Below are 25891 nucleotides of genomic sequence, written 5' to 3'. Positions count from 1 at the left end.
GCTTATTGGCCATTTGCATTCTTTTTTGAAGAAATATCTATTCATATCCTTTGCCTATGTTTTCATTTGGTTATTTGTCCTTTATCAGATATACATTTGCAAATATTTTCTCCTGTTTTGTGGATTGTCATTTCACTTTTTTTATGATGTCCTTTAAGATGCAAAAGTTTTACAGTTTGGTGATGCCCAATTTGTCTGTTTTCTGCTATTGTTTGTGCTTGTGGGATCATTTTTAAGAAACCATTGCCTAACCCAAGGTCATGAAGATTTATGCCTGTGTTTTCTTTCAAGTGTTTTATAGTTCTAGCAATTATATTTAGTTTTTTGGGTTTTTTTTGTTTTTTTTTTTTTATCCCTTTTGGGTTAACTTTTATATATGGTGTGAGATAGGGGTCTAGTTTCATTCTTTCAAATATAGATATCCAGTTTTCCCACACATGACTTGAAAAAACTATCCCTGGTCTGCCCCCTGGCCAAAGGAAAAAAAAAAGAAGAAGAAGAAAAGAAAAGAAAAAACTCTTCCCCCATTGACACCCTTGATCATAATCAATTGACAATAAATGTAAGGGTTGCTCACCATTTTTAAAGGACTTCCTGAAATTAGTTTTCAAAAAAACCACATAGCTTCTTACACATAGTGTGTGCTCAAAAATCACTCATCAGACTGAAGAAATGACAGATGCCCCTCCATGTTAGCTCATTTTGAAAAATAAGGAGACCAATTCTAAGTGGCTGCATGGTTGTGGTTCAGACAAAATCATCTTCAGCCGCGTGCTCAGGGCCTGAGCCCAGACACCGATGAGCCAGAGTTTCATCTGATGTGAGTTGAGGAGATTCTTCCCAGATAGACTGCTAGTGTCTTACACTTCAGTTTTCAGGTACTGAGAGTATGACTTTCAGGTGGTTTCAGTGACTTTGGAGGCAGAGATCACCTTTACCAAAGAAAACCAGGTGCTTGGGTTACAGAGCAATTTCCCCTTGTCCTGCTCTCCACATGGCTTCCAGCTATCATTCTTAATTTGTCTGTGCTGCTCCCTTCCCAGCTCCATTTCCAAAATAGCAAGAAACTGGCAAGAAGTCCTTGGTTGCAACTTACCAGCAAGCTTCGGACACAGCTGTTTCCCATCTTTTGGCAAAGTCAGTGATTTGGTTGGTATTCTGGACAGAATAAAAATGTTGTGAAGGACATCAAAGACATACCCCCCGGGGGCACACAGATGTCCCTCAATTTACTACTATGATTTCACTGTGGAAAGAAATATAGTTGGGCATTTTACATGTAACCCTCAAGCATAAGCATCAGTCTCCATGTCAGGAGCCTAAAAATGCATTCTTTAGAATTCCACGTCTCAGAATCACTGGAAGTGGGTAGAGTGGAGGGAATTTATCATAATGCATGCATATTCCTGGGCCCCTACTGAATCCAAAATTCTGGGGGTTGGACATAGGGATCTGCATTTTAACGGACACCCCAGGTAGGTCTCATGCCCACTAAAGTTGGAGAACTGCCTACTTGTTATTTTTTCTTTGAAGGATATGTGATTACTTGCTAGGACCACAAGCTTTGGAAACATACGGAACCTGCATTAAATTTCAGCTTCTTCTCCTGTAAAATAAGAGTCACTCTCCCATCTTTCAGGCTTGAGAGGGCTGGCATGGAGCAGAGTTGCAGGTGCAGCTCAGGGTCTAGTACATTGCAGCTTTCACAACAATGCCCGTCCGCCCCCCACCCCCTGCCTGGGGTGCTTGGCACGCGGTAGGGTTGCCAGATAAAATTCAGGAATTTCAGAAAAACAACAATACTTTGTTATTACAAGTGTGGCAGCAATGCTGAGGCCAGGTTCCAGGGTGTAGGGCTTGGTAGGACAAGCTCCATGGAGGGATTTGGGACATTATGCCTGGATAGATAACCTCTATGCCTCATCCTCCAACCCTCCCAGAAAGCCTGAGAGCCTCTCAGACCATTCAAATAAATTGCTTCCCTACTTTAACTCACTGGAGTCAATTCTGTTACTTGTATCTGAACACCCTGACCAATGTAGCATCTGTAACTTCCTACTCAACAACTTGCCATCTGTCCTCTGTTCCCACCACTCTGAGCCTTCCCAGAAGTCATCAGAAACCTCCTAATTGCACAGTCTCTCTGGCTTTTCTTGGCTCTGCACATTTTTTTGGAGGAGGAGTGTATAGAGGATGCAGTGCACCCATGGTCACCCTGCAGGGTGGGAGCGGGGGGAACAAAGACCCGACCTCAGTGTGCTTCTCTAGACCCCTCTGCTCGCTAGCTGGTGCTGCCCGTTGGCAAACCTGAATGGAAGCCAGGGGATGAGGGAACCTGTTGATGGGGTTCATTCAGGCCAGAGTTCTGGAACATAGAACAGGGTAGGGAGGAGGGGAGAGTGAGTGTAGAGGAGCCGAAGGAATATATGCGACATGCAGGCTCGACACACTGTCCAGGTTTGCTTCTCTGGAAGCAGAGCCCGAGAAGGGGATTTTATGCAAGTGACTCCTAGAGACACTACTGGACGGAGAACTGTGTGAGAGAGAGAATAGGGAAGTAGGACCGCCAGGGGAAGGAGCCGGGCGGAGATGTGGTTTCAGGATTAGTCTAGCCTCAGCCTGATCCAACGGGTTGCTTTGGAGCAAAGGGACAAAACTGTCCTGCTCAGAGGCAAGAGAACTGTGCTGTTACACATCCCTACCGCAATACACTTTTAGTTGATTATGGGCCATGGGCTGTACCTGATGTAACTGGTCAGGCCCGTCCTGGTAAGGGGGCTTCCTTCAGCCAACGGCAAGCCTTAGGAGAAGAGAGCAGCCAAGAGCTGCTAGCCACTGACATCCACAGCGGCTGGGGGGTGGGGGCAGGGGCCCGGTAGGTGGACCTGGGCGGACACCAGTAGCGTCTGCCAGAAGGACATTTAGCATTTTGTTAATAGGAGATAGCTCTGGGCAATGAGGTAGAAATTATTCTTCCTTTGTGGTTTTCTATAGCTCACAAACTTTCTAACATTGAATCTATTATCTTTGGAACTAGCAAATACCAGTTAACTTAAAGCCATGCAGCAAAATCACCTAGTTTATGGTAGCTAGAAGTAACAGTAAATGCCCCCCCCCCCCCCCCCGCTTTCCTGACCTTCTGTTCATACCTCCTGAGCACATTGGGCTGATAATCCCGCTCACGGTTAGCTTCTCTGCTTACTCATCAGGCTCAGTGGGCCAGTCTTTTAGCACGCCGTATGACTCATAAATAGTATGTAACTAGTGCAGCTAATGGAGGAGACATTAGTGGTATTAGTGGTATTAGGCCATATAAAAATAAGTACAATGTATGTGCCAAACATGTTGGAACCTTTATATATGTTGTCTTATTTAATCCTTACAATGGTCTATAAAGTTGGAATTGTTGTTGTTGTTGAATTGTTATTCCTATTTAATCAATGAGGAAGTCCCTGGATTGGGGATGAAGAAAGCAGAGTTCTAATTTTTGATTAGCCACCAATGAAAACTGAAAACACTGGACCAAATGAACGATTTTCCAGTTTTCCTAGGAACCCTGCGGCTGAGCAGAGATGCCCGGGGAATGGAGGGGCTGCTGAGAATGCAAGAGTGGCCATTTGTACCTTAGCCACAGCTACTCTGCTTTGATCTTTAAGTGTTGGTAGGACTGGCTTCATGGGTGTGCAACCTGTGCGGCTGCACAGGTTCTACTGAGCTTGGAAGGGGCTCTGTACTTAGGATTTAATGTTCTGCGGCATTCTTGAAATTCTTAGTAATTTTATCTTTTATTTTGTGGTTTGTAAGTGAAATCCTGTGGAACAATGGGGCATTTGTCAGAGGCTTGGAGCGTTGATTCATTCTTGGTTCCACTTCCTGTTGCCTATCTACCTCCCTGGGATGTGTTCTCCACTGCCTGCTCTTGGTACCTGTGCCCCCAGCCTCCTTTTTCTGCCTTGCCTTCCTCCTCCTGGGTTAGCAGCTGGGTTGCACTGGTGGGGAGGGGAGCCAGCCATGGGCACGGGGAGGATTGGGGTCAGATACATGTCTTGAATGTCTCAGAGTAAGACATGGGGGTGGACATCCCTACCACGCTGGAAGCGCATGGTGCATTCAGTGGATGGCTCAATAGGGCCTCTTACCTACCTTTAACCCAGATACCAAGTCATGAACAGCATAGAAAATGGCAACATTCTTATGGCCCACTGTGGTAAACAGTGAAGGTGGTACTGGCTAGCCTTGAATCCCACTCAGTAGCCCCAAGAGCTGAAGGCAGTTCAACCCTGGACTAAAGTAGGTAGAGCTTCTCTCTTGGTCCTATGTTCCCTTTTCTGCCCCATGCCACTTGGTCCCACTCTTCCCTACAGGGCAAGGGGACATACCTGACAAAGTCCCCAGCCCTCCTTCAAGATCAGTTGCTTTTTTTCCCAAGTCCATCACAGACAAATGTGTGGTCTTACTGCCATGGCTAATACCCAGCTCACACCCCCTTGGGACTCACTCTGTGAGTCTGACAGCGCTGGAACTGGTCTATCTCCTGTTGAATCAGAGAAGCTCAGTCACACAAGTTCACCCTCTGATGTTCCAGTCATGTCAAGTGCCATAGACATTTCTAAATGCTTGCATTCAGTTTTTATTCTTAAGCCACAGCAGACCAGTAACAACAGTTTGGTCCCTGGGTCACACTGAGAAGCTCTGTTCTAGATTCTTCTGTGGGTGCTGGGACCCTGGAATTACCAGCTCAAATCATGCCAAGCCTGCTTCCAGGTTTTTCATGGGCCTCTTCTCCTGATTCATTCTCCAGGTTAGCCTCCCATGGGCCACGGGGCAACTAGAGATGGAGACTGAAAATGTGTGCTGCGGGGGGTAGGGGAGGGTTCATATACATATATTCGAGGCCCTTTAGGTATAGGATGGAGGGAAGATGGGAAAAGACAGGGGGTAGGCTGCCAGCTGATGGGGGAAGGGCGCCCCAAAGATGTGGGGCAAGCCGAGCTGAAAGAATGCATGTCTCTGCACATCTGGAACACGTCCACAGTGCCCCGACGTCTACAGCCTGCCAGTCAGGAAACTCCAGGCCCGCCATTTTCTATTTCCGATATTTTGACTTCTGATCTCTGTCCCATTGCCACAGTTGAGAGCCTCTTAGCATTTTGCAGAACAGGTGGGTGCCCTGTGGATGTGTGTGTTCTTTGGATCACTGCTTCCTCAGCCGTGTTGGGACTGTGGCCTCACCAGCTCTACCTAGTCAACCAGCCTTCCCTCTCTTTGTCCATCAGACCTGCTGCACTCTGATGCGTGCCTCACGGCAAGTAAGTTCTCAACACTCTGCGAAAGGATTTTGTTTGTTTTCCTTAAGTTTGAATAAAAGCAAACCCAGGCTAACACCCCAAAAGAAAGGCACATGACTTGACAATTTTAAAAAAGCCCCACATAATTAACCAATAAGGCACATAAATAATACGTTATCTCTAATAAATCAAGCGGTGTAAATCCAAGCAGTGAGATACTTTGTTTTGCCTCTTAAATTGGCAAAGATGAGGAACAAAAAAGAAAATATTCAGGGTTTGTGTGGGTTTAGGGAATATTGCCATTTCATTTACTATTGGGAGAAGGCAGTAGGGTAATTGGAGATTTCTAGAGGTAAATTTGGCAATGCGGAAGACTTTGCCAAGTGCGTATCCTTTGAAATCTTGAAGTCACTGTTCCACATTTTCTTACATCCATTGGTTGTTGATAAAAAGTCTAACGTCCATCTCATTCTGCTTTCTTGTTTTTATTTGTTTGCCTCTTCTAAAGCTTTTCTTGTTATTGACAGTTTTTGGAATTTTCACTAAGATCTGTATCTAGGTTGGATTTTCTTTTCATCTGTCTTGTCAAATCTTTGTAGGCTATTTCAGTTTGGGGTTTCACATCTTTCTTCATTCAGTTCTGAGAAATACTATTATTTCTGTGGATATTGCTTCCCTTCATTTTTCTCTACTCTCTCCTTCTGGAACTGCTATTCGACTGAGGTTGTAATGTCTGGATTTTGATCCTTTGTTCCCAACGTGTTTTTCATCCCTTCACTCACTCCTTCAGGAGAATCCCTGGAGCAGTTGATTAACTTGCTCTTTATGTTTGTCCTGGTATTCAACTTCTCTACTGAGTTGTTATAAATTCATTTCAACAGTTAAAATTATTATTTCAAGTATCTTTAGCCACTCTTGTCCTCGTTTTGTGCTTACCTTATCTTCCCTCATTTTTCTGGGCATTTATTTAAAATTTTCTGCTGCATACCTTGTTAGCTACATTTTCTGAGCTCTCTACTCTAAAGTTTGCTGTCTCTCTTTTATGGTGTTGGCCTTCTCCAGATGTTTGTTTAATCCTGTTCTGTGCTAATTTGTGTAGCTGAAATTCCTTGTAGAACATCAGCTGCACCTACTTCTTTTAAGAAGCACTTGGAAGGCAAGGATGGAAATTATTGGCCTAACTCTTGGCACTGTTTCCCTAGAGCCAGCCTTCATGGTGTGGATTTTCTCTTCCTCTTCCTCTCAGGTGTCAAGGCCCTTGAGAGTACCTCCCTCCTCTCTGAGCCAGGCCCCTCTCAGTGCTGTTTCTACTTACAACACTTCTGACACCAAATGTGTGGGATTTTTTTTCCTACCACATCAACCAATTCTCCAACTCTCTGGACACCAACTGCGTGTCCTCCAATTCAGTTCAAATCTGACTGTAGAGTCAGCACATCCCCCAAAGGTGAAGGGCTCAGTCCCACAAGACTGCCCCCCCACTTCAGAGGCCAATCCCAGATCCCAGGTTGCCCCCTGTATGTCTGACCAGCCAGCTGTAAATTAGAGTTCTTGTATCCCCTCCTCGGGTTCAATAATTTGCTGGCATGGCTCACGGAACTCAGGAACACCCTACTAATGTTTGCCAGTTTATCATAAATGATACTATAAAGGATACAAAGGAACAGCCAGATGAAGAGGTACATAGAGCGAGGTCTGGAAGATTCATAAGTGCATTCTGTTCCTGTGGAATTAGGGCTTGTCACCCTCTTGGCACATGGATGCTTTCACCAACCTGGATGCTCCCGTAACATTGTTATTTAAGGGCTTTTTTAATGGGAGGTTTCATCATGTAGGCATGATCAAATGACTCAATTTCTAGCTCCTCCCCAGAGTTTGGGAGGTGGGGCTGAAAGTTCCAAGCTCTTAGTCAAGATTAGGTCTTTCTGGCAACCAGTCCCCATCCTGAAGCTATCAGGGAGACCTACGAGAGTTGCTTCATTAGAATAAATGGCGGTCCTGTCTCTCCTATCACCCACAAAATTCCAAGGGACTTAGGAGTCTCTGTGACATGAACTGGAGCAAAGACCAAATGTTATAACAAAAAGATGCTCCTATTACCCTGTCACTCAGAAAATGACCAGGGTTTTTGGAGATCTTTGCCAGGAACTGGAGGAAAAGACCAAGTATGTATTTCTTGTTCTATCATAATATCCCACCTCACAGAGGGCTCCATGACTGCTGACCGGCCTTGGCGGCTGGAGCAGTAGAACGGCTGCCCCAGCCTCCCTATGGCTACTGCAGAACTTGGGTGCACTTCCTGGCTCCCACCTGCTATTCCCCCTCGTGCTTCCTGGACCACCTTTTCTCTGTTCAGTCAGGCGCTCTCCCACCATGTAGTTAGTCCTCAGTGTAGCCTCCTGCTTTTCAGGGGCACCATTTATTTAAACCTCATTCTATCACTTCTTGGCATTTGTTATGGGAAGAACACATGCTCAGTCCAACACTTTGAGATGGAATGCTGTAAAAAACTGTATAACCTTCAAACTTCAAACCAGTAATTCCGCTTGTAGGAATTTATCCTAATGAGGTAATTAAGAATAAAGCTTTAAGGGGCACCTGAATGGCTCAGTCAGTTGAGCGTCGAACTCTCAATTTCAGCTCCAGGTTGTGATCTCGTGGGTCGTGAGATCGAGCCCCGCATCAGGCTCCATACTTCTCGGGAAGTCTGCTTGAGATGCTCTCCCTCTCCCTCTGCCCCTCCCCTGCTCTCTCTCTCTCCCTCTCAAATAAATAAATAAATCTAAAAAAAATAATAATAAAGCTTTAAATGTAAGGCTTTTCAACCACAGTGACATTTATTGTGAAAACAAATAACCAGCTAGAGGGGATTAAATAAATAATGACAGGGGGCGCCTAGCTGGCTCAGTCGTTACAGCATCCAGCCCTTGATCTTGGGGTCATGAGTTCAAGCCCCACTTAAAAAAAATTAAAAATAAATGGTGACGCATCCATATGATGGCAGACTAAGTGGGTGAAAACTAATATGGCAGAATATTGAATTGCATGGAAAAATGTCATTGATGTATTGTTAAGTAAAAGTTTCAGGTTACAAAATTATTTTAAAATCTTGGTTTTGTTAAAAGAAAAAAATACACACAACAAGGGACACCTGGGTGGCTCAGTCAAGTGTCTGAGTCTTGGTCTCAGGGTCATGAGTTCAAGCCCCACATCAGGCTCCACACTGGGCATGGAGCCTATATATATATATATATATTTAAACCCCCCCCCCACACATGTTGTTTTGGAAAGGGTAATTCCACATGGTGAGATTGTGGTGATGTATTTCTTCTTTGTGGCTTTCCCCCCACACTCTGGGGAATTGTTTGCAGCATCTGTCATGTGTAAGACTCCAGTGCCATCCTCTGCTTCCTTCCCCAAGGTGCGCTGGAAGATGGACCGTCCTCCAATGGTGTGCCCCGATCTACAGCCCCAGGTGGACTCTCCAACCCAGACAAGAAGATGAGCAGTGGGACCCAGTGCCCGAATCCCCAGAGCCTCAACTCAGGCCCCCTGACCCAGAAACAGAATGGCCTCCGGAGCACAGAGGTAGGTCACAGCCACAGAACCCACTTGGTTCTGGAGAAGAGGGGAGAAGCTTGCTTCGGGACAGGGCCAAGCTGAGCTGGGACCCGAGGAAGGAGCAGTGACGCCTCACCTTACCAAAGGGAGATTTTCCTTTTCAACCCATGGGAAAACTGTTGCCAAGAAAATGGCAGGACTCCACTCCCACCCCATCCCTGCCTCAAGGGGTCGCTGTGTTTTGTTGAGTCCGCGGAAATGGGCCCTTGCTGTCTGCACTCTAAAGGAAGTGTGTGTTTGCTTAAATACAGCTTTGTTCCAGGCTCCCTTCAGCACAGCTCTCACCATCTTGACATTGAGGACTGTACTGGTCACAGGAACCAGTGTGGGGCCAGGCAGTGGGCAGGGCTCAGGGTTGGCAGGGAAGGAGAGAGAAGACCAGTGTGGTAGGAGTCAGGCCAGGCGTTTTTACCTCACACCCTCCGCCCAGGTGGTCAGTGGGAGCGTCTCCAAGGGGGGCTGTCATTGCCAGATGTGGTGGTATCATCACCCTCAGACTGTTAGGGTTGAAGAAGAGGTAAGGCTGCGGCACCAGAGGCCGGCAGGCCTCCTTTGCAGTCTTTCCTTTCTCCCAGAGCTGTTGTGGGGAAGCGTTCCCCCTGCTGGCCCTAGCTCCTCCCTCGGGAAAGACTGCCCCTGGTTGGCCGACCAGGGGTCCGCCTCCTCCTTCCACTCCCTCCCCCACTTCCTCATCTGCACCAACCCCCCCACCCACCACCAAGGTCTACTGCTTCTCTGATGCTGATTTTCCAAACACATGTCCCCCACTCTCCCCTGTCAAAATTTACTGGTCTTGTCCCCTCAGGCCACTGCCACCTGTTTCCTGACGCTCCGGCTGGTTCTTTAATGATGGAATTCTTGCTCACTTGAGTGAGTTACCACCCTAACCCTGGTTAGAAAACCTGTTGCAAATTCAGCTCTAACGCTTGTTAACTAAGTGGCCTGGCCGGGACCACTTAATCTCTCAGAGTCTCGGGCTCCTTATGCACACAATGGAAATAATAGCCCAGTGAGAGAACAGATGGGCCTGTTCTGTGTAAACGGAGAAGTGTTGTAAATCAGGCAGTGGGGATTAGCAGGGGGTGGTTAGGCCCACAGCACCCAACAGGATGGAATCAAGCACTGATGTGGCTCTTCAGACTCGGAAGAAAGACATGGAGAGGGAGGGGATTGACTTGAACTTGAGGGTGGCCCTCCTAGGGTCCTGGACTGCCTACTTGGCCTGTGCATGAGCTGGCCTTCTAGAGACCTAAGCATCATTGCCTCCCCCAAGGGTAGGCCCCACAGAGCTAGGCTCAAAACCTGGGAGACTGCTTTAGTGTAGGGCTTGACATCTCCACCCGAGCCTCCTCCCCACGCGTGTGCCCCCCCCCTTCAAGTCAGGCTGGGTCGTGGGGGACAGAAAGCAGCCCTGCCTGGTGTGTGGCGTGATCCACACACACTGGCGTCCTGCCCCCCCATCATTCGTCCCTTGAAAATTGTGCTCTGCAATTTGCAAAGTGCTTTTAGGTCTGCTGGGGCATTAAATCCTCCCAGGAGCACTGTAAAGTAAGCATCGTCCCCAATTTATAGAAAAGGAAACTGATTCATTTGACTTGACATGAGTTGTCATGAGTCATTCATGTAAGTGCTGGAGGTGGGTGCCAGGGACTGGAACTTGAAACAGGTAACTCTTATAAAGATGGAGCATAGAGATGTGGACAGTTTTGACTGAAGAATAAGGTATTAGTCCTTTATGGCCACAGTAATGCTGCACACCAAAGCACACCAGCGTTCAGTGGCTTCAAACAATCTTATTTTTCCTGCCACAATCAGCTGTGAGTTGAGTGGCTAGGCCTGACTTCGGCACCAGGCTCCGCATGTAGTTCGGGCTGTTGCATGTATATTATTTTGGGAATCAGTCCAGGAAAGCAGCATCTCTGGGGCATATCTTCTCATGACTGTAGTAGAAACCCAAGAGGGCAAAACCAAACTACAGGAACACATTTCATGTCTCTGCTCATATCCTGCCAGCTAACCTCCTCTTGGCCCAAGCAGGTCACATGGACAAGCCCCCCATCAGGAGGGCAAGGAAGTCCTGACTGGAGAGACAGCAAAGGATTGATTAAGGACAGTCGCGCTGTCTTCCACATGGAACGTACATTCAGAAAAACGCCCAAGTCAGTCCTAAGCTCAATGAATCTTTACGAGGCAACACAATGAAATCTTTACAAGGCGGCACACCCACATAATCATTAGCCACATGAAGCCCAGAACACTTTCCGTACCCCAGAAATGTCCCTTGTGCCTCTCACCGTGGTGACTGGGACATGCCAGTCACTGTCCACCTCTGCAGACTAACCACTCTTCTGACATCTAGCATTCTAGGCCAGTGTGGTTTGTTTTATAGACGTTTATAGATGGTGTCACGTGGTGTGTGCTCTTTTGTTCTTGGCTGCTTGTGTCCAACGTCAGACCAGTGAGACTCATCTGTGTGGTTGTGAGTTGCATAGATTTGCTCATTTTCATTGTTACGTCTGTTCCATTATGTGAATGTAACCTTATTCCCCCTGAAGGACATTTGGGTCGTTTCTGGCTGGGCCATGGTGAACAATACAGCTGCTGACGTCCGTGGGCATGCCTGCTGGTGGACGTTCATTTCTTTTCAGTATATTCCTAGGAGTAGAATTCCTGGCTCATGAGATGGGGATATATGCGACTTTTAGAGATACTGACAAATCGTTTTCCGCGCTAACCAGCTTTACACACTAACCTGCTGCGGATGGATTCCAGTTGTAGGATGTAAGAATTTAAAGCCAGGAAGTTGGGGCCCCTGGGTGGCTCAGTCGGTTAAGCAACCAACTCTTGATTTTGGCTCAGGTAATGATCTCAGAGTCTTAGGATCGAGCCCCATGTCCGAGCTCAGTGGGGAGACTGCTTTGTCCCACTCCTGTCCTCCCTTGCACATGCACTCTCTCTCTCTGTCTCTCAAATAAATACATAAAATCTTTTAAAAAAAGATAAAGAAAACCAATGAGTTGTGCTTAGTCTTTCTTAGGCCTGTGACAGCAGCCTTGCAGGCAGGCTGAGGATGCTAAGCACTTTGTTAGTGTCTCACCGAATCCTCACGACAGCTGTAAAACACTGATACTGTCCCCAGCTGACAGATGAGGACGGAGACTTGGAGATAGCCGGGAAGCAGTCCCCCCCACACCCCAACACACACACACGGAGGACACTGACTCCCACCCTCCCCAGCCCAGCGGCAGGGGACATGAGGAGCTATCCCACCAGTACAGCCCCAGGAGCGGTGGCCCCGTTGATCAGCCATCCACACAGGTGGTTTTCGCAGTCCAGTGAGCGATGGCTGCCTCGCAGCCACTTCCCAAACAAGATCAGGGAGCAGGTGCTTCGGTCCCAAGTGTTCGGACAGGTGCCTCAGTGATCTTTGCGTCCTGGGGTCTCACCAGCCACCAGGCGTCTTGTGTCCCCAGAAGCCATGGCACAGGTTTCCTATCCACAGTGGGCTTTATGAGCCAAGCTTACCTCTCCCTGAAACTCCTGTCAGCAGAGCTATCTCGTCCCCACACAGCTCTCAGCAGTGAATCTGCTCAGGGAAAATCGTTTGCTTCCTAAACGCTCCAGCGCCTTCGACGGACCACCTCTTCCGCGCTGCCTGCCTGCACCCTGGGCTACAGCTTCCTGCATTTTCGGTGACCAGTGACCAGCTCGGGCAGTAGCCACTCTCCCCTTCCCTCCTCCTCTGCTCCCCCAAGACAAGATTCTGCCGTTCCACAGCGCTCTCCTGTGCCGCATCCAGCCCCGGGCTGACGGGCTTTGGGCATTTTATTTTTTAAAAATTTTATTTATTTATTTGACGCAAAGAGAGAGAGATCACAAGTAGGCAGAGAGGCAGGCAGAGAGAGAGAGGGGGGAAGCAGGCTCCCTGCTGAGCAGAGAGCCCAGTGTGGGGCTCGATCCCAGGACCCTGAGGTCATGACCTGAGCTGAAGGCAGAGGCCTTAACCCACTGAGCCCCCCAGGTGCCCCTAGGCTTTGGGCATTTTTAAAGAGCTTTCTTTCTCCAGAAGAACCATTCACGAAGCAGGCATCTCTGGGTACCTGTCTGCATCCCCATGGACAGAACAAGCCTGTGTGCCGAGGCAGTCCTTGTGAGGCCTGGAAAATGTTCAGCTTGGGTCCTATAAGCACTGGATGCGTTCGTGTCATGTTCTTCCCCAGAGTGCCATCGAGGTGCCAGGCAGGGTTCTGATGCCAAGGATCCGGGAGTGGAAAAGGAACACGTGTCCTGTGTGCTGAAGCGGCTGCCAGGTTTAGAGGGGGTGAGGCTGGGGCGTCAGATAATACAGGGTAAATGAACTCAGGCTTCCCCGATTTGAGGTAGTGCTATTTATTTCAAGGAAATGAAAGGCCACATAGAGGGCATAGCAACTCCTCCCTTTCATAGAGATGCCTCCCCACAGTTCGGATTGCTTTCGGGAGGGTTCTGGGGACAGCTGAGGAATGGCTGGGAGCAGCAGTGTCTCCTGTTCTGAGCCCCTCTGCACCTCATGCCCCACCAGACAAACCATAGCTTCCTTTTATCAGTTCCCTTGGCCCCTGTCTTCTGCCGGCTTGAACAGGTGCTAACTAGCGAAAGGAAGGTGACAATAACGATATTGTGCAAACTGGAGCTGCCTCAATGGAGACGGCGTCTTGATTTCTCTGATGTATCTTGATTTCCTCCAGTCACTTGGGGCCTTCCTGCAGCTCAGCACCCGAGCAATCCCTGCCTGGGTCTCCTTCCCCCAGCCTCTTCCCTGAGCTTGACAAAAACCCAGGAGGCAGTCCTACAGCCGCTGTTCTGTCCGGCTAATTTGTCATTCAGGAGCTCCGGGCTGCCTCCAGACACTTGCTCTCCAATCTGAGCGTGCCACTCCCTCAGCCCTAGGACTCCTGTTTTTCTCCCCAGAACTAGAAAAAGTGTTCAGCCGAGGTAGAAATGTGTGTGTGGATACAGCTCTGAGCAGGCGAGACTCGAGTGGGCGGCCGGCCTCCCGTGAGCCCGCCTGTCTTCTGAAGCTGCGTCATTGGGGGTGACTTTATCTCTCTTGACCAAGTGGCCAGACTGTGCTGAAGAACGTCACCGATGTCTGGACCGACTCTCCAAGGAGGAGCTTCCTCGCTTGGCTCCCAAGCCCCGGAGGGACGGTGAAGCCTACGGGGATGGCCCTGGCCAAAGAGGGAGGCCGGATCCAGAAAGGAGGACGGGATAAGCCCAGAATTGCTCCTGGATGGTGGTGATAGGAGATATGTGAGAAGAGCATAACAAAACAAAATAAAGACACGGCAAAGCAAAAACATGATGTTAAAAGACCTTTAGATAAATAGTGAGTCTTGGGGCGCCAAACAAAAGAAACCGTTGAGGAAAGCTAGAGAGGGAGACCTGTCTTCAGGAGGTGCTTTGATGCACACTGTAGTTTGAGCCTGGGAAGAGGAGGCAGTGTAGCAGTATAGGGCTGTGTGTGTGTGTGTGTGTGTGTGTGTGTGTGTGTGTGTAGTGATTTCCACTACCTCCATATATGCCACTGTCTGCTGCCTGCCACCTTACATACAGGAAGAATTGCAAGACTCACTATTCTTTTTTTTTTTTTTTTAAGATTTTATTTATTTATCTGACAGAGAGAGAAAGACAGTGAGAGAGGGAATACAAGCAGGGGAAACGAGAGGGAGAAGCAGGCTTGCGCCGATCAGGGAGCCCAATCTGGGGCTCGATCCCAGGACACTGGGATCATGACCTGAGCTGAAGGCAGATGCGTAAGGACTGAGCCACCCAGGCGCTCATTATTTTTTTTTTTAAAGATTTTGTTTATTTCTTTGACAGGGAGGAAGGGAGAGAGTAGCAGAGGGAGAGGGAGAAGCAGGCTCCCCGCTGAGCAGGAGGCCCCACATGGGGCTCCATCCCAGGACCTGGGATCATGACCTGAATTCAAGGTAGACCCTTAGCCAACTGAGCCACCCGGGTGCCCCAAGACTCACTATTTATCTAAAGGTCTGAAGAAACACCAATCCGATGAGAAGACTCTCAGGGCAGAGACCTCCTTATTCTTTATGCCCTTGCCCTCTGAGCCTGCTTCAGGCTGCGAACCTAGTACACACTCATTCACTGCTTGGGACCTTCCTGACATCTCAGCATTGGAGAAATCCTAGACTGGGTCTCCTGGATCGATCGAGTGAGGCTGGCCTGGCACTTCACTAGGATTAGGAAGGCTTCCCACAGCACCGCTCCCTCCCCACCCTCCTTCAGCGCCCATCATATGATTGATGACTCCTCTGTGGGATTCCCAGTGCTTTTCTCAAGCAGGTTCTGCTGCCTTCCCAGTGTTTGATCTATAAGAGGTTCAAGTTGAAAAGCAATAACTCCTTTTGGCACTCCCTACCAGATAGATCTAAACCCCTGCGCTGAGTAGGCTAAGTGAGTACAGGGGATAATGCTGCTGTGGGCACAGGATTTGCTCCAGGCTTGGTAAGTTCTGGAGAGTTTTGCCTGAAGCAGGACCTGACCTCTGCCTTTGGAGCCTAGCATCCTAGCCCTGGGTGGGGTTGCTATGATCAACTATTTCCTAATGACCTCAAACGAATGCCATGAAGCAGCAGCAAATAAAATCACAGAATTTGGAAAGAGTTAGATGTTATTGTTTGTCTCCCTTTAATAGGGCTTGATTGAAAAGAAGAAAAATGTCTTGAGTTGCAGGTGACAAGGCTGTCTTTAATCTTTGGGGAAGAAGGAAGGGAAACTGATATTTTCAGTGGCCACTATGAGCCAGCCACACTGCACATGGCATCATCTTTAGCCCTCACTCTAAGGGGAAGGCAGCATTTTCCACTCAGGAAAACAGGCTCAGAAAAGTTAGGTATTTGGCCAACATGACACAGGGAATAGTGATGTGGCTGTGTTAGACTTAAAACCCAGATCTGTCTGCCTCCAAAACCCATGTTCTTCCTTCCCATTACCAAAAACAAAACAGTGGAAAATTCAGAGTAAGCTTTGGCAGAGTTGTGGGAGACTGGATGTGGGACCTGGGTCCACCGTCTTTACAGTTCAACCGCCTACATTGACATTGGCCTTGGGCAAGTTATGTTGGCTTGAGTGACTTCCACTGCCTCTTGGGAAAGGGAGGGCAGTACCACTTCTGGCTGTCTCTCAGGGATGGCATAAGAAACAGTCAACTGTAAGCATAATGTAAATACCGTAGGGAAGTTCTAGGGCAGGGCAGTGTAAACAGGTGTGCTATTCCCAGGACATTTTGTGTCTTCTTTATGCAGATTTCTTTCTTTCTTCTTCTTTTTTTTTTTTTTTTAAGATTTTACTTATTTATTTGACAGAGATCACAAGTAGGCAGAGAGGCAGGCAGAGAGAGAGGGGAAGCAGGCTCCGTGCTGAGCAGAGAGCCCAATGCAGGGCTCGATCCCAGGACCCTGAGATCATGACCTCAGCCAAAGGTCTTAACCCACTGAGGCTTAACACACTGAGCTACACAGGTGCCTCTGAAGATTTCTTTTCATACATGTGTTCACCAAGTTATTTGTTGGGTGTCTATTACATGATAGGCACTAAATTACATTCTGGGGCTATATTCTGGTGAACACAACACACTGGGTCCTTACCTTCTGGAAGTTTATAATCTGTTGAGGATGTAGAAAATATGCAAGTAAACAAGCATATATATAATCCAAACCATGGTTAAGGCCAGGAAGGAAGTAAGGAATACTGGGAGAGAGAAATCATTAGCTGTGGTTACCCCTGGGGAAAGCACAGAGCATGGGAACAATGTTACTTTTCATTGTGCCTTCTCTACTCCTTGAATTTCTTTTACCATAATCATGTATTGGTTTTATAAATAAAAAACACAGTTGTAGAAAAATTGATGTCTGCTAAATCATAATCTCAGTAAGCTTTGCTTTTCTTTGTTGGTGTGAGGAACTGTGAAAAGGTTCAGGTGATGCCGTGTTAGGTATAGATATATTTGTGGGGTCAAAGTAAAGTTGAGAACATCTGTATTCCCATTTTGGGGGAGGCATGAGAATTAGTGAGCAGACACAGCTGCACCCCCGAGTCCAGGTGCCCCTGGAAAAGCCATGGCTACCCCCACTTCCCCAGAGAACGAGCTGGGTCTTCAACTTCTAAACCCCATGAGAAATAGGTTCGGGGGCACCTGGGTGGCTCAGAGGCTTAAGCCTCTGCCTTCAGCTCAAGTCATGATCTCAGGGTCCTGGGATCAAGCTCCCCAGTCTCTCTGCTCTCTGCTCAGCGAGGAGCCTGCTCTCCCCCTCCCCCCGCCCCACCCCGCCTGCCTGCCTCTCTGCCTACTTGTGATCTGTGTGTGTGTGTGTGTGTGTGTGTGAAATAAATAAATAAAATCTTTAAAAAAAAAAAAAAGAAAGAAAGAAACAGGTTCATCCGGGTTCATGGCTGCCAGGAAGTTATCAGTCAGTCTGGTTACCCTTGAGAAATGGCAGCTGATAAATTACTTTTAATTAAAAAGGCAATATCAAGAGAGCCCAAATCCATGATTCAGAGTTCTAAACCTACAGAAATGAAAATGAGGCAGAGGGAAGAATAGAAAAGCTGTAAAGCTGAGTGAGAAACAAGAGGGAGCCCATTAACAAGAGTCAGTGGTGATAAAACTCAGAAAGCAAGAATTTTAGAAGTGGAAGAAGGATTGATGGGCAGAGAGCCACAGAGGGAAAAGGTGCCAAATAGGTTTCTCTCCTCACTGAGCTGTGAACCAGAAGATTTTTTTTTTAAAGCCAGTAATTGCAAATGGGACGTGTTTTCTTTTTCTGTACTTAAATAAAGGGAATGGGATGTGAAATAAAAAGGTTTGGCTGGCTGAGAAGCCCCTCAGAGGGGAAAATGCCTCTTCTATACACTGCCTGAGGAACCAAATGGGATAATAATAGTTCCTCGTATCCAGATAGTTCTTCTCTTGTAGGAGGGCAATGCAACTTCTCAAGAGGGCTTCTAGAGAAGATAATCTGGCATTGTAGTTCTCTTTCTCCCTCTCAGTTGGGCTTGAAATCTGAGATTTCTGGGGCGCCTGGGTGGCTCAGTCAGTTAAGTGGCTGCCTTCAGCTCAGGTCGTGATCCCGGGGTCCTGGGATCGAGCCCTACATCGGGCTCCCTGCTCAGGGGGGAGCCTGCTTCTCCCTCTCCCTCTGCCTCCCGCTCTGCCTACTTGTGCTCTCTATCCCTCTGTCAAATTAATAAATAAAACCTTAAAAAAAAAGAAAGAGAGAAAGAAAGAAAGGAAAGAAAGGAAAGAAAAGAAAGAAAGGAAGGAAGGAAGGAAGAAAAGAGAAGAAAAGAGAAGAAAAGAGAAGAAAAGAAAAGAAAAGAAAAGAAAAGAAAAGAAAAGAAAAGAAAAGAAAAGAAATCAATCTGAGATTTCTAAGTTGTAACTGGATTCCGGCAATGACTGACCCCGTGAGGGTCTACGCTGCTGTGCGTGGGAGGTTGACTTTCTGCAGATGCCTCCAACTTGAAAGGTGCTCTTTCCCAAAGCATTTCCAGGAGAACGCCTTGTTGTTCTGTTTAACTGGATAGGGTTCATACAGCGTAATTCTTGGAAAGGGGAATCATTTATGGCTTAGAGCCTGGACCCGTCACTGGAGTACAGACCTCCGGCGGCCCTTTCTCCACACGCGGGCCCCGCAGGCTTACGGTCGGTGTTGTTTAGAAGTAGTAGGATCGAGAGCCATAGTTCTGGTAGAATAAGGTGATTTCCAGTTGAAATTCAGAATGTTTGACATCATCACTTTGCAAATAAAATTAATGACAGCTCTAACTGGGCTGACCAACTGTGCTGGTTTGCGGGGGCCTGAGTGGGTTCCCAGGATGGAGAACTTCGAGTTTTAAAAACGGGCCAGTCTTGGGCCAACTGGGAAAAGTTGGTCACCTTATTAGTGTGGACTGATGTGCTTAATTCTCTCAAAAAGCCCCACAAAGAATCAGGCATTATTGCCCCATGTTTCAGGTAAGGGAACTGAGACTCAGAGGGTAAAGCAACGTGTCTCACAGCAGCTAACTGGTGACAGAACCTTGCCCTGAGTGTCCCTCTGTGGGCCCCAAAGTTTGCGCCCTAAATGCCGCCACCAGAGGGGCTTGGGATATATGGAGTTAAGAAACTGCCAAAAGAAAAAACAGAAATTGCCCCCTTGTGCTTGAGATTAAAGCCATACATATCCTGTGGCCGTTCTGGGAACAACTATTTTGTAGCTTTGGACCCTCAAACGGGCGAGGAAATGAAGAATCAGCCAACTATTGAATTTTTTGCTTATATTTTTAAGCTTAGAAAAGCAGACTAAAATATAGAGCAGAGCATTTTCTGTGTATAATCTTTAACAGCCTTTTGTGAAGTCTTGCCAGTAACTCTACAGAAAAGCAGTTACACTATTTGGAAAGTTTACATTTCCATCCTGGAGAGCTCTCGTACTGCCTACCGGTTTGAGGGTAAAGTTGCTGTCGAATAAAGCCTCTGTGTCTCCATGCCGGGTCCACCATGCTGATGCAGCAACGCCCGAAATGCAGAGCGGTGGAAATGGCCTCATAATTGTCGCACTTTTCTTTAGAAGACAAACTTGGTTGTGGGATTTCAGGAGTTCTCTGCTTTTAGGGAAAAAGAAACCCATCAAAGTCACCGCTTGCCCTAGTGCCAGTTCAGTCCTGGAAGAGCTGAGAAGACTAAATCCTTAAAACGGCATGGACTTCTGGTTGCTCAAACAAGGGCGCTTTGGCAAATGCAGTGTGCCCATTCATTCATTTATCCACGATTCAACCAAACTCCAGTGGAGAGAACCTGCTCCGTCAGACGCTGCTAGGCCCTGGGATCATAAAGAAGAGAACAGTGAAGTCCTAGCTCTAGACATCAACGGAAAGGACTGAAATTGCAAGTAGTCAAAATTATCCCTTAAATGCCCCGCAGATCACCCATAAATTACTCTTAGGTCAGGTTCCCCAGAAGCGGAGCCTGAGAAGAGGATTCTTGGGCAAACCATGAGACGACTTGATGGAACGAGTCGTCTCATGTGAAGCCTGTATGGTAGTCAGGGAAGCAGGAGGGGCAGAGGACCCAGGTCAGCAAATGCGTGAGCTCCGCTGAATCCCACAGGGGGTCTGATCCCACGGGGGTTCTGGAGCATGAAGATGTCCTAGATTTATATCCCCTCGAAGCAAAATGGCCAGTCTTTTGTATCCCTGACAATCAGACATTGGCTTTGGGCTGCCTCCAGGAATAAGGGTGTGACCTCTGTCGCATTTCTGGGCCAGATGGTTCCAGTCAGATGAAGGCAATTCTCAAAACCGGGTGCTACCCACACTCAACAGCAGTTGGGGTCTGCTACACAGCATTCATGTGACAGGTTACAAACTGCATATCACTTAGTAAATCAAACAGGCCAGTTTCTTTTTCTCCAGTGGCCCCGTAGTCCATCCATGTCTTTGGATGCACTTTGGATAAAGTAGCTGGCTTGAATCAGGGGCCATATTATATTAAGAATGTGCATCTATTCACACTCATGCCCAGTATGGGGAGATGTTCCCTCAGGTGTGACATTGAAGTGTCATTATATAAAATGCTCATTGGGCATCAGCCCCTGTGGAGAGGAGGGATGGAAGTGGGAGTGGCCAAGGGACAAGGTGAGCCAGCCAGATGCGGCTGAGCAGCGGCTGACCCCACCCCATGGGGAACTCTAGAGCCCAGTGGCCTGTCAGAGCTGGTCTGCTTTGTGCCAAAAGGGCCAGATGTTTGTACCCCCACATTGGGCCACCATGGTAAGTGCAGGACCCGGGGTGAGGTGGCTTTCTACAGCTGAGCACTCCACGGGGACATCTGGAAGGGATTTACTGACTGCACTCCCAGGAGCTAGGCAGCTGGTCCCCGTGGCAGCACCCGTCTCTGTCCATCCCCTGTGGAGACAACTCCCATGACCCTCTCATGCTCACTCCAAGCATACAGTTGAGCAGAAGGGGCACAAAATCACTCCCCACTAGTTGAAGTTTACTCTTGAGGTGGGATACATGTAGTTGAGGAACCTACAGTTTAGTCCGTGCTTTAGTATTTAGTATGAACGCCGGACTGTTATCATTGGCTTATCTTCACTTTGAAGTGGATAATCTGTCTTACTTTTTACTTACTAAATCTTTTTGTGGTCATTTTTTTTTTTTTTTTAGTGACAGGCATTATGCTGAGTACTTTAATGCATGATCTTATTTAATCCTTACAATAATCTGGTGAGATGGGTGCTATTATTATTCCCTATTTTACAGATGAGAAAACTGAGGGTTAGGTTAGAAAAAACTTGCTCCTGGTGAAATTGTCTAGTCAGTATTTGAACCACAAAGTCTTGCTCCAAAGCTGCACGCCTTCACTGCTTTACTAATGCAAACTGTGGAACCTTCCACACTACCCTTGGACGGACCTTCGCCAATCAGTGCAATTCATTCATTGGACAGTGTTTTACTGAGCATGCCTGATGCTAGGCTCTGTGCTAGGTCAGCATTAGAGTCTCAACAGAGAAAGCTTTGAAAAGGAGTTACATGCTTGTGTTCTAGCGGGTTCTTCTTCCTGCCTCTATGTGTGTTTGTGTGTGTGTGTGTGTGTACGTTACAATCTCAAGAGACAAATGCAAATTTGTGTATTTTCTACTAACTCAGTTCATGACGTTAAACTTTTTAACAGGCTAAAAGAGACGCTAAGCGAATGTCTGCAAAAGAAGTCACCATTAACGTTCCAGACAGCATCCGACAGGTGGACAGAAACCGAAGAATGGCGAAGAATTACATTAACTAGCAGGGCAGACGGACTTCTCTGTGCCCTCCACGTGTTGGACCCCACCTAGGAGACTCGAAAAAGTGGGTGGCCCTTGCTGGATGTGAAGATGCTGCTGCCTTGAGAAACTGTACTTGGCAGCCCAGTGCCTGCCTGGGCTTCGGGGACATTCCCAGCCTCCCACTTACCGCGTAGCTGTATCAGCACAGCACTTGCATAGGGTACCAAGCTGCAAACGTGCGGTTTGCCTCTTTGCAGCTCCTGCAGTGTGGTTTGCTATAAAAGTGGTGAGTGCAGCCACAGGGGGGCTGCTGAAACAAAGTAGGAATAGGTTCCCTGGTGAGAGATGCTCCCGTGGGTTCTAAGCGCTCCTGCCCGGGCTCATGTGCACTGTTTTGGGTCAGCTTATTCTTTCGTTCTTTCTTCCTTTCTGAATACTGCCATCAGAGTACTGAATACTGCGTTCACTTAAAAGTTGTCTTTCACTTGACTGCAAATCCAGATATAGGAGAAATCGAGACGCAGGAAGACTCCCAGATCTTCTTGTTTCCTTAGCTCAGTAGGAGACAGATGCAGATCCCGTTTCACACCAGCTAACCCCCCCAACACCCACACTGTGTTTCAGGAGCTCTCTCCACGAGGCAGTCTCACTCATTCCTCATCAGACTTCCATGTCCCCCCCATCCCAGTGTCCACATCAGCCTCCATACCGCAGTATCACTGTCACCATGGTCGACGCACCCAACCTAGGACACTCCAAGGGCTCAGCCACACGCTGCACGTGCAGTTTTCCAGGTCACTCTGTGCTCTTCCGGGTTTCTTCTCTCCCCGTGGGTCATTTGCAACTGTTGATCAAAGCGCGGACACAGCTCACAAGAAGAAGATGACCCAGAACCCATCAGCAGCACTCACGGCTTCACTCTGGCCTCTCAGACATGGCATCAGGACGTGCCACCTGCTGTCTGCAAAGGAATCACCTTAGAAAGCCCAGCCCTGGTTGCTGTACATTCACGTTGCCATGAGACCGATGCGCGCTGTATTAATCAGAGGCAGGAAAAAATATCTTGATAGATTAAAGTTATCTAACATTTCTTTAAAGATGTTAAGGTGGAACTGTTTTCCTCCAGATCAACGGAATATGATTTTTAAAGGACTGTTAACACACCTGGATTGGGAAAGGTAGGACTAAAGGTGTATCAGACGATACCAATAAACTCCCTGTTTAGCAGAAAGAGGCAGCCTGATGTGTGTGTTTATATAATATGGCCCAGAGAATTGACATGCCTAGATTAAAATTTAGAAACTCGGCCTCATTTCTTGCCAATTTTGTTATAACTCAAACACGAGCACATGGTACCCCTCCCGCCCTCCCCCCTTCCTTCCTTCCATAGACTGTGCGTTTATTCATTTAACATTAAATACCAACCCTGCACCAGGCACCTTGCTGATGCTAAGAGATTTGGAGTCTGGCTGGTCAATCTGGTACATCCTGAATCTAACAGCGGACTTAATAACTAGGGGATGACCTTCAACCCTAAGGTATAATTGTGAATCATTGCACAGTGGAACTCACTTTTACATTCAGAATAGGTTTCTCTCTTAAACCCTAGATCTGGGTGTTCTCCTGATCACTGCACAAGCCTTTACCCTACGCAAAACTAGTTTTTTCCCAAACCTCTGCCGTTTTGTGGTTCTTTGAGAAAGGGCTTTTAGGGAACTTCATGTTCTGAAAATGAAAAAATAATGATAAAATAAAAGCAAAACCTGTGAATCCTGTGGCCCCACTGGCATCACTCAGCAGGAGCCCCCAACTGCCAAAGGTTGGAATTGATCCTGCAAGTTCAAGGGCTCATTCTCGCAGGGCATGCGTGTTGTGTTTGTGTGGCGTGTTCCTGCCCCCGTCATGTGCTGTCAGTCATGGACGACACCAGTTTCTCTTCACATCCTTGTTTTTGCATCACTAAACTGCTACAAGTCGCTTGGAATTTAACTCGAGAGGGTGTCTCTGTTTCATATAGGAATAAGGTCTCACTCCTGGGGGAATGAAGGGCAGGTAGGAGCTGCCCCTCCCTGGAACAATCTGGATCTCACAAAGATAGTGACCAGAAGTTCAACCACGCTGCTGCAAATTCACCTGGCAACTTTTTCATGTGTGTTTGATACAAGAACTGATTCTCATGATCCTATTAACCTCACACTTTCTATTGCCAAGTTTGTGTCAATAAAGTCATCGATTTCAAACATATGGTCAATACAGAGAGTCTTTACTGGAAGCGAAAATTTGTATTCAGGGGTGTTCAGATTTTTTCTTCTTTGATAGAAAGGTCTTTCATACACGTGATCTCTGTGAACCCTTCAAAAAGCCTTATGAAGTAGGTAAGGAGACCACTGTTCTCCAATGGACAGTTATAGAAGTATTTATAGTCACTCAACTAGTAAGCGATGGACCAGGGACTTAAGGGAAGAATGCTGCCTGCAAATCCAGTGGTTTTCCCAATATATAGCGTGGTCCTTTCCTGGCAAGAAGGTCTAACGTGCCTGGGAGACGGAGCCGTTTCACAAAGTCTGAGAGGAAGCCGAGCCCCAGTCTGAGGGGGGTGCCAGCAGTGACTGGGGAGGGCTGGTGAGCTTGCGGAGTTTGGGTCTGGCCCAGGCTTCCTTATCCCTCCTGAGAGGGTGACCCTGACCTAGTTTGAGAGGGCACCTTTGGTGAAGGTGAGAAAGAGGAGAGACCTCACGATTTAGAGGAGCTTGAAATCACACCCGTCGGAAGAGCTGCGAAGACCTCAAGGTGAGCGCAGTGGGGGCAGCAAGGGACCTCCCGGAACTGCCCACGCCCCAAGCGCTCCTGGGTGCATAGGCCGAGGACCGTACGTCCCCACCCTTTCCCGCCACCACCTCTACAGTGCTCCCCACTACCCCAGGCTACCTGAACACACTTCTGTTCGGACTCCCTATTGAAGCCCTATTAACCTTCACCTGCTTATGACCCTCACCAGCCCCACTCACCGGTTACCCGACCTTCCACAAAGATGTATCTCATCCACGTTTGCTCCCCCAACAGGGTTCACAAACAGCAGCTCCTCTGCTGAACCAGACGGCAGACATGCTCTGTTTGCCTGTCATGCTGTTAAAACCCAAGAATTTCAAGAAAAAACCAGCTCCGATATCCATCTTCCCCTTTTTCCTTAGCTGGGCCCATGTCCACTTAGAAAAAAAGGTTATATTTTTCAGCCTCCTTTGCAGCTAGGAGTAGTTGTACAATTTATTTCTGGCCAATGAAATGAAATAGTAGTGGGGCATGGAAGTTTCCAGGAAGTCTCCTTGTATAAGAATAGTCAGGCCCTTTCTTTCTCCTTTTCCTTCCTGCATCCTGGAATGAGGAGGTAATGGCTGGAGCCACAGCCATGTGCTGGGTCATGAGGTGACCTTGAGAATGGAAGCCATGCTGAGCTAAGCAATCAATTAGAAATTTAGGTCCCTCATTCCACTGAACCTCCTTGAGTCTAGGATTGCACACCCCAGACCTCTTTCTGTGAGAAAGAAATATACTTCTACCTCATTTAAGCTACTGTTTCAAGTCATTACAATTCTAGTTGATATACAAACCCACTTCTAGTTGATATACAAACTTCATCTTCTTTTGAAAACTTGGGAGATCTTACACCCCTGGATGCTACTGTCATTCAGCCACAGTTGGCTGAACAGATAAGACTACATTAGCTGATGTTATGAGGTCTCTAGATTGTCATGGCTCCATCAGTCATTGTGGCTTACACAAGATTGGTGTCACCTGCCTGAGCCCTGAGACACTGGTGTTTGTAACTCCTGCTCTAAATTGTGTTCCCAACATGCTGTTTTCAGGTTCTTTTCAGGAGTCATCAAAATATAGAAGGTCCTTTTTCCCCATTCCACTCACCAGTCTGGGAAACCAGTCTTGTAAGAATTTTCTGGGTAAACAAATTACAATGTGACTTAAGGGACACCTGGGTGGTTCAGTCGGTTGAGTGTCTACCTTTAGCTCAGGTCATGATCCCAGGACCCTGGGATCGAGCCCTGCATAGGGATCCACACTGAGTGGGGAGCCTGCTTCTCCCTCTCCCTCTGTATTTCCCCCTGCTTATGCTCACTCTCTGTCAAATAAATAATATCTTAAAAGAAAAACCCAAACATG

At 47.6% G+C, this 25891-nt stretch overlaps 1 protein-coding gene across 1 annotated transcript in view; it reads left to right on the top strand.

The window, feature by feature from the left end:
• BAALC (BAALC binder of MAP3K1 and KLF4) overlaps positions 1-21872 on the top strand; it is an 82525-nt gene extending 60653 nt beyond the window's left edge. The window contains exons 2-3 of the mRNA XM_032858550.1: positions 8710-8876; positions 21628-21872. Of these exons, the coding sequence (XP_032714441.1) occupies positions 8710-8876; positions 21628-21738 (278 nt within the window). The 3' untranslated portion in view covers positions 21739-21872. The remainder of the gene's footprint in view (positions 1-8709; positions 8877-21627) is intronic.
• The last annotated feature ends 4019 nt before the right edge of the window (positions 21873-25891 follow it).

The sequence above is a fragment of the Lontra canadensis genome, unplaced genomic scaffold (genome assembly GCF_010015895.1).
Source record: "Lontra canadensis isolate GAN:19392208 unplaced genomic scaffold, GSC_riverotter_1.0 scaffold15, whole genome shotgun sequence".
NCBI lineage: Eukaryota > Metazoa > Chordata > Mammalia > Carnivora > Mustelidae > Lontra > Lontra canadensis.
The sequence above is the reverse complement of the archived record's forward strand: the minus strand, read 5'-3'. Positions and strand labels throughout refer to the sequence as shown.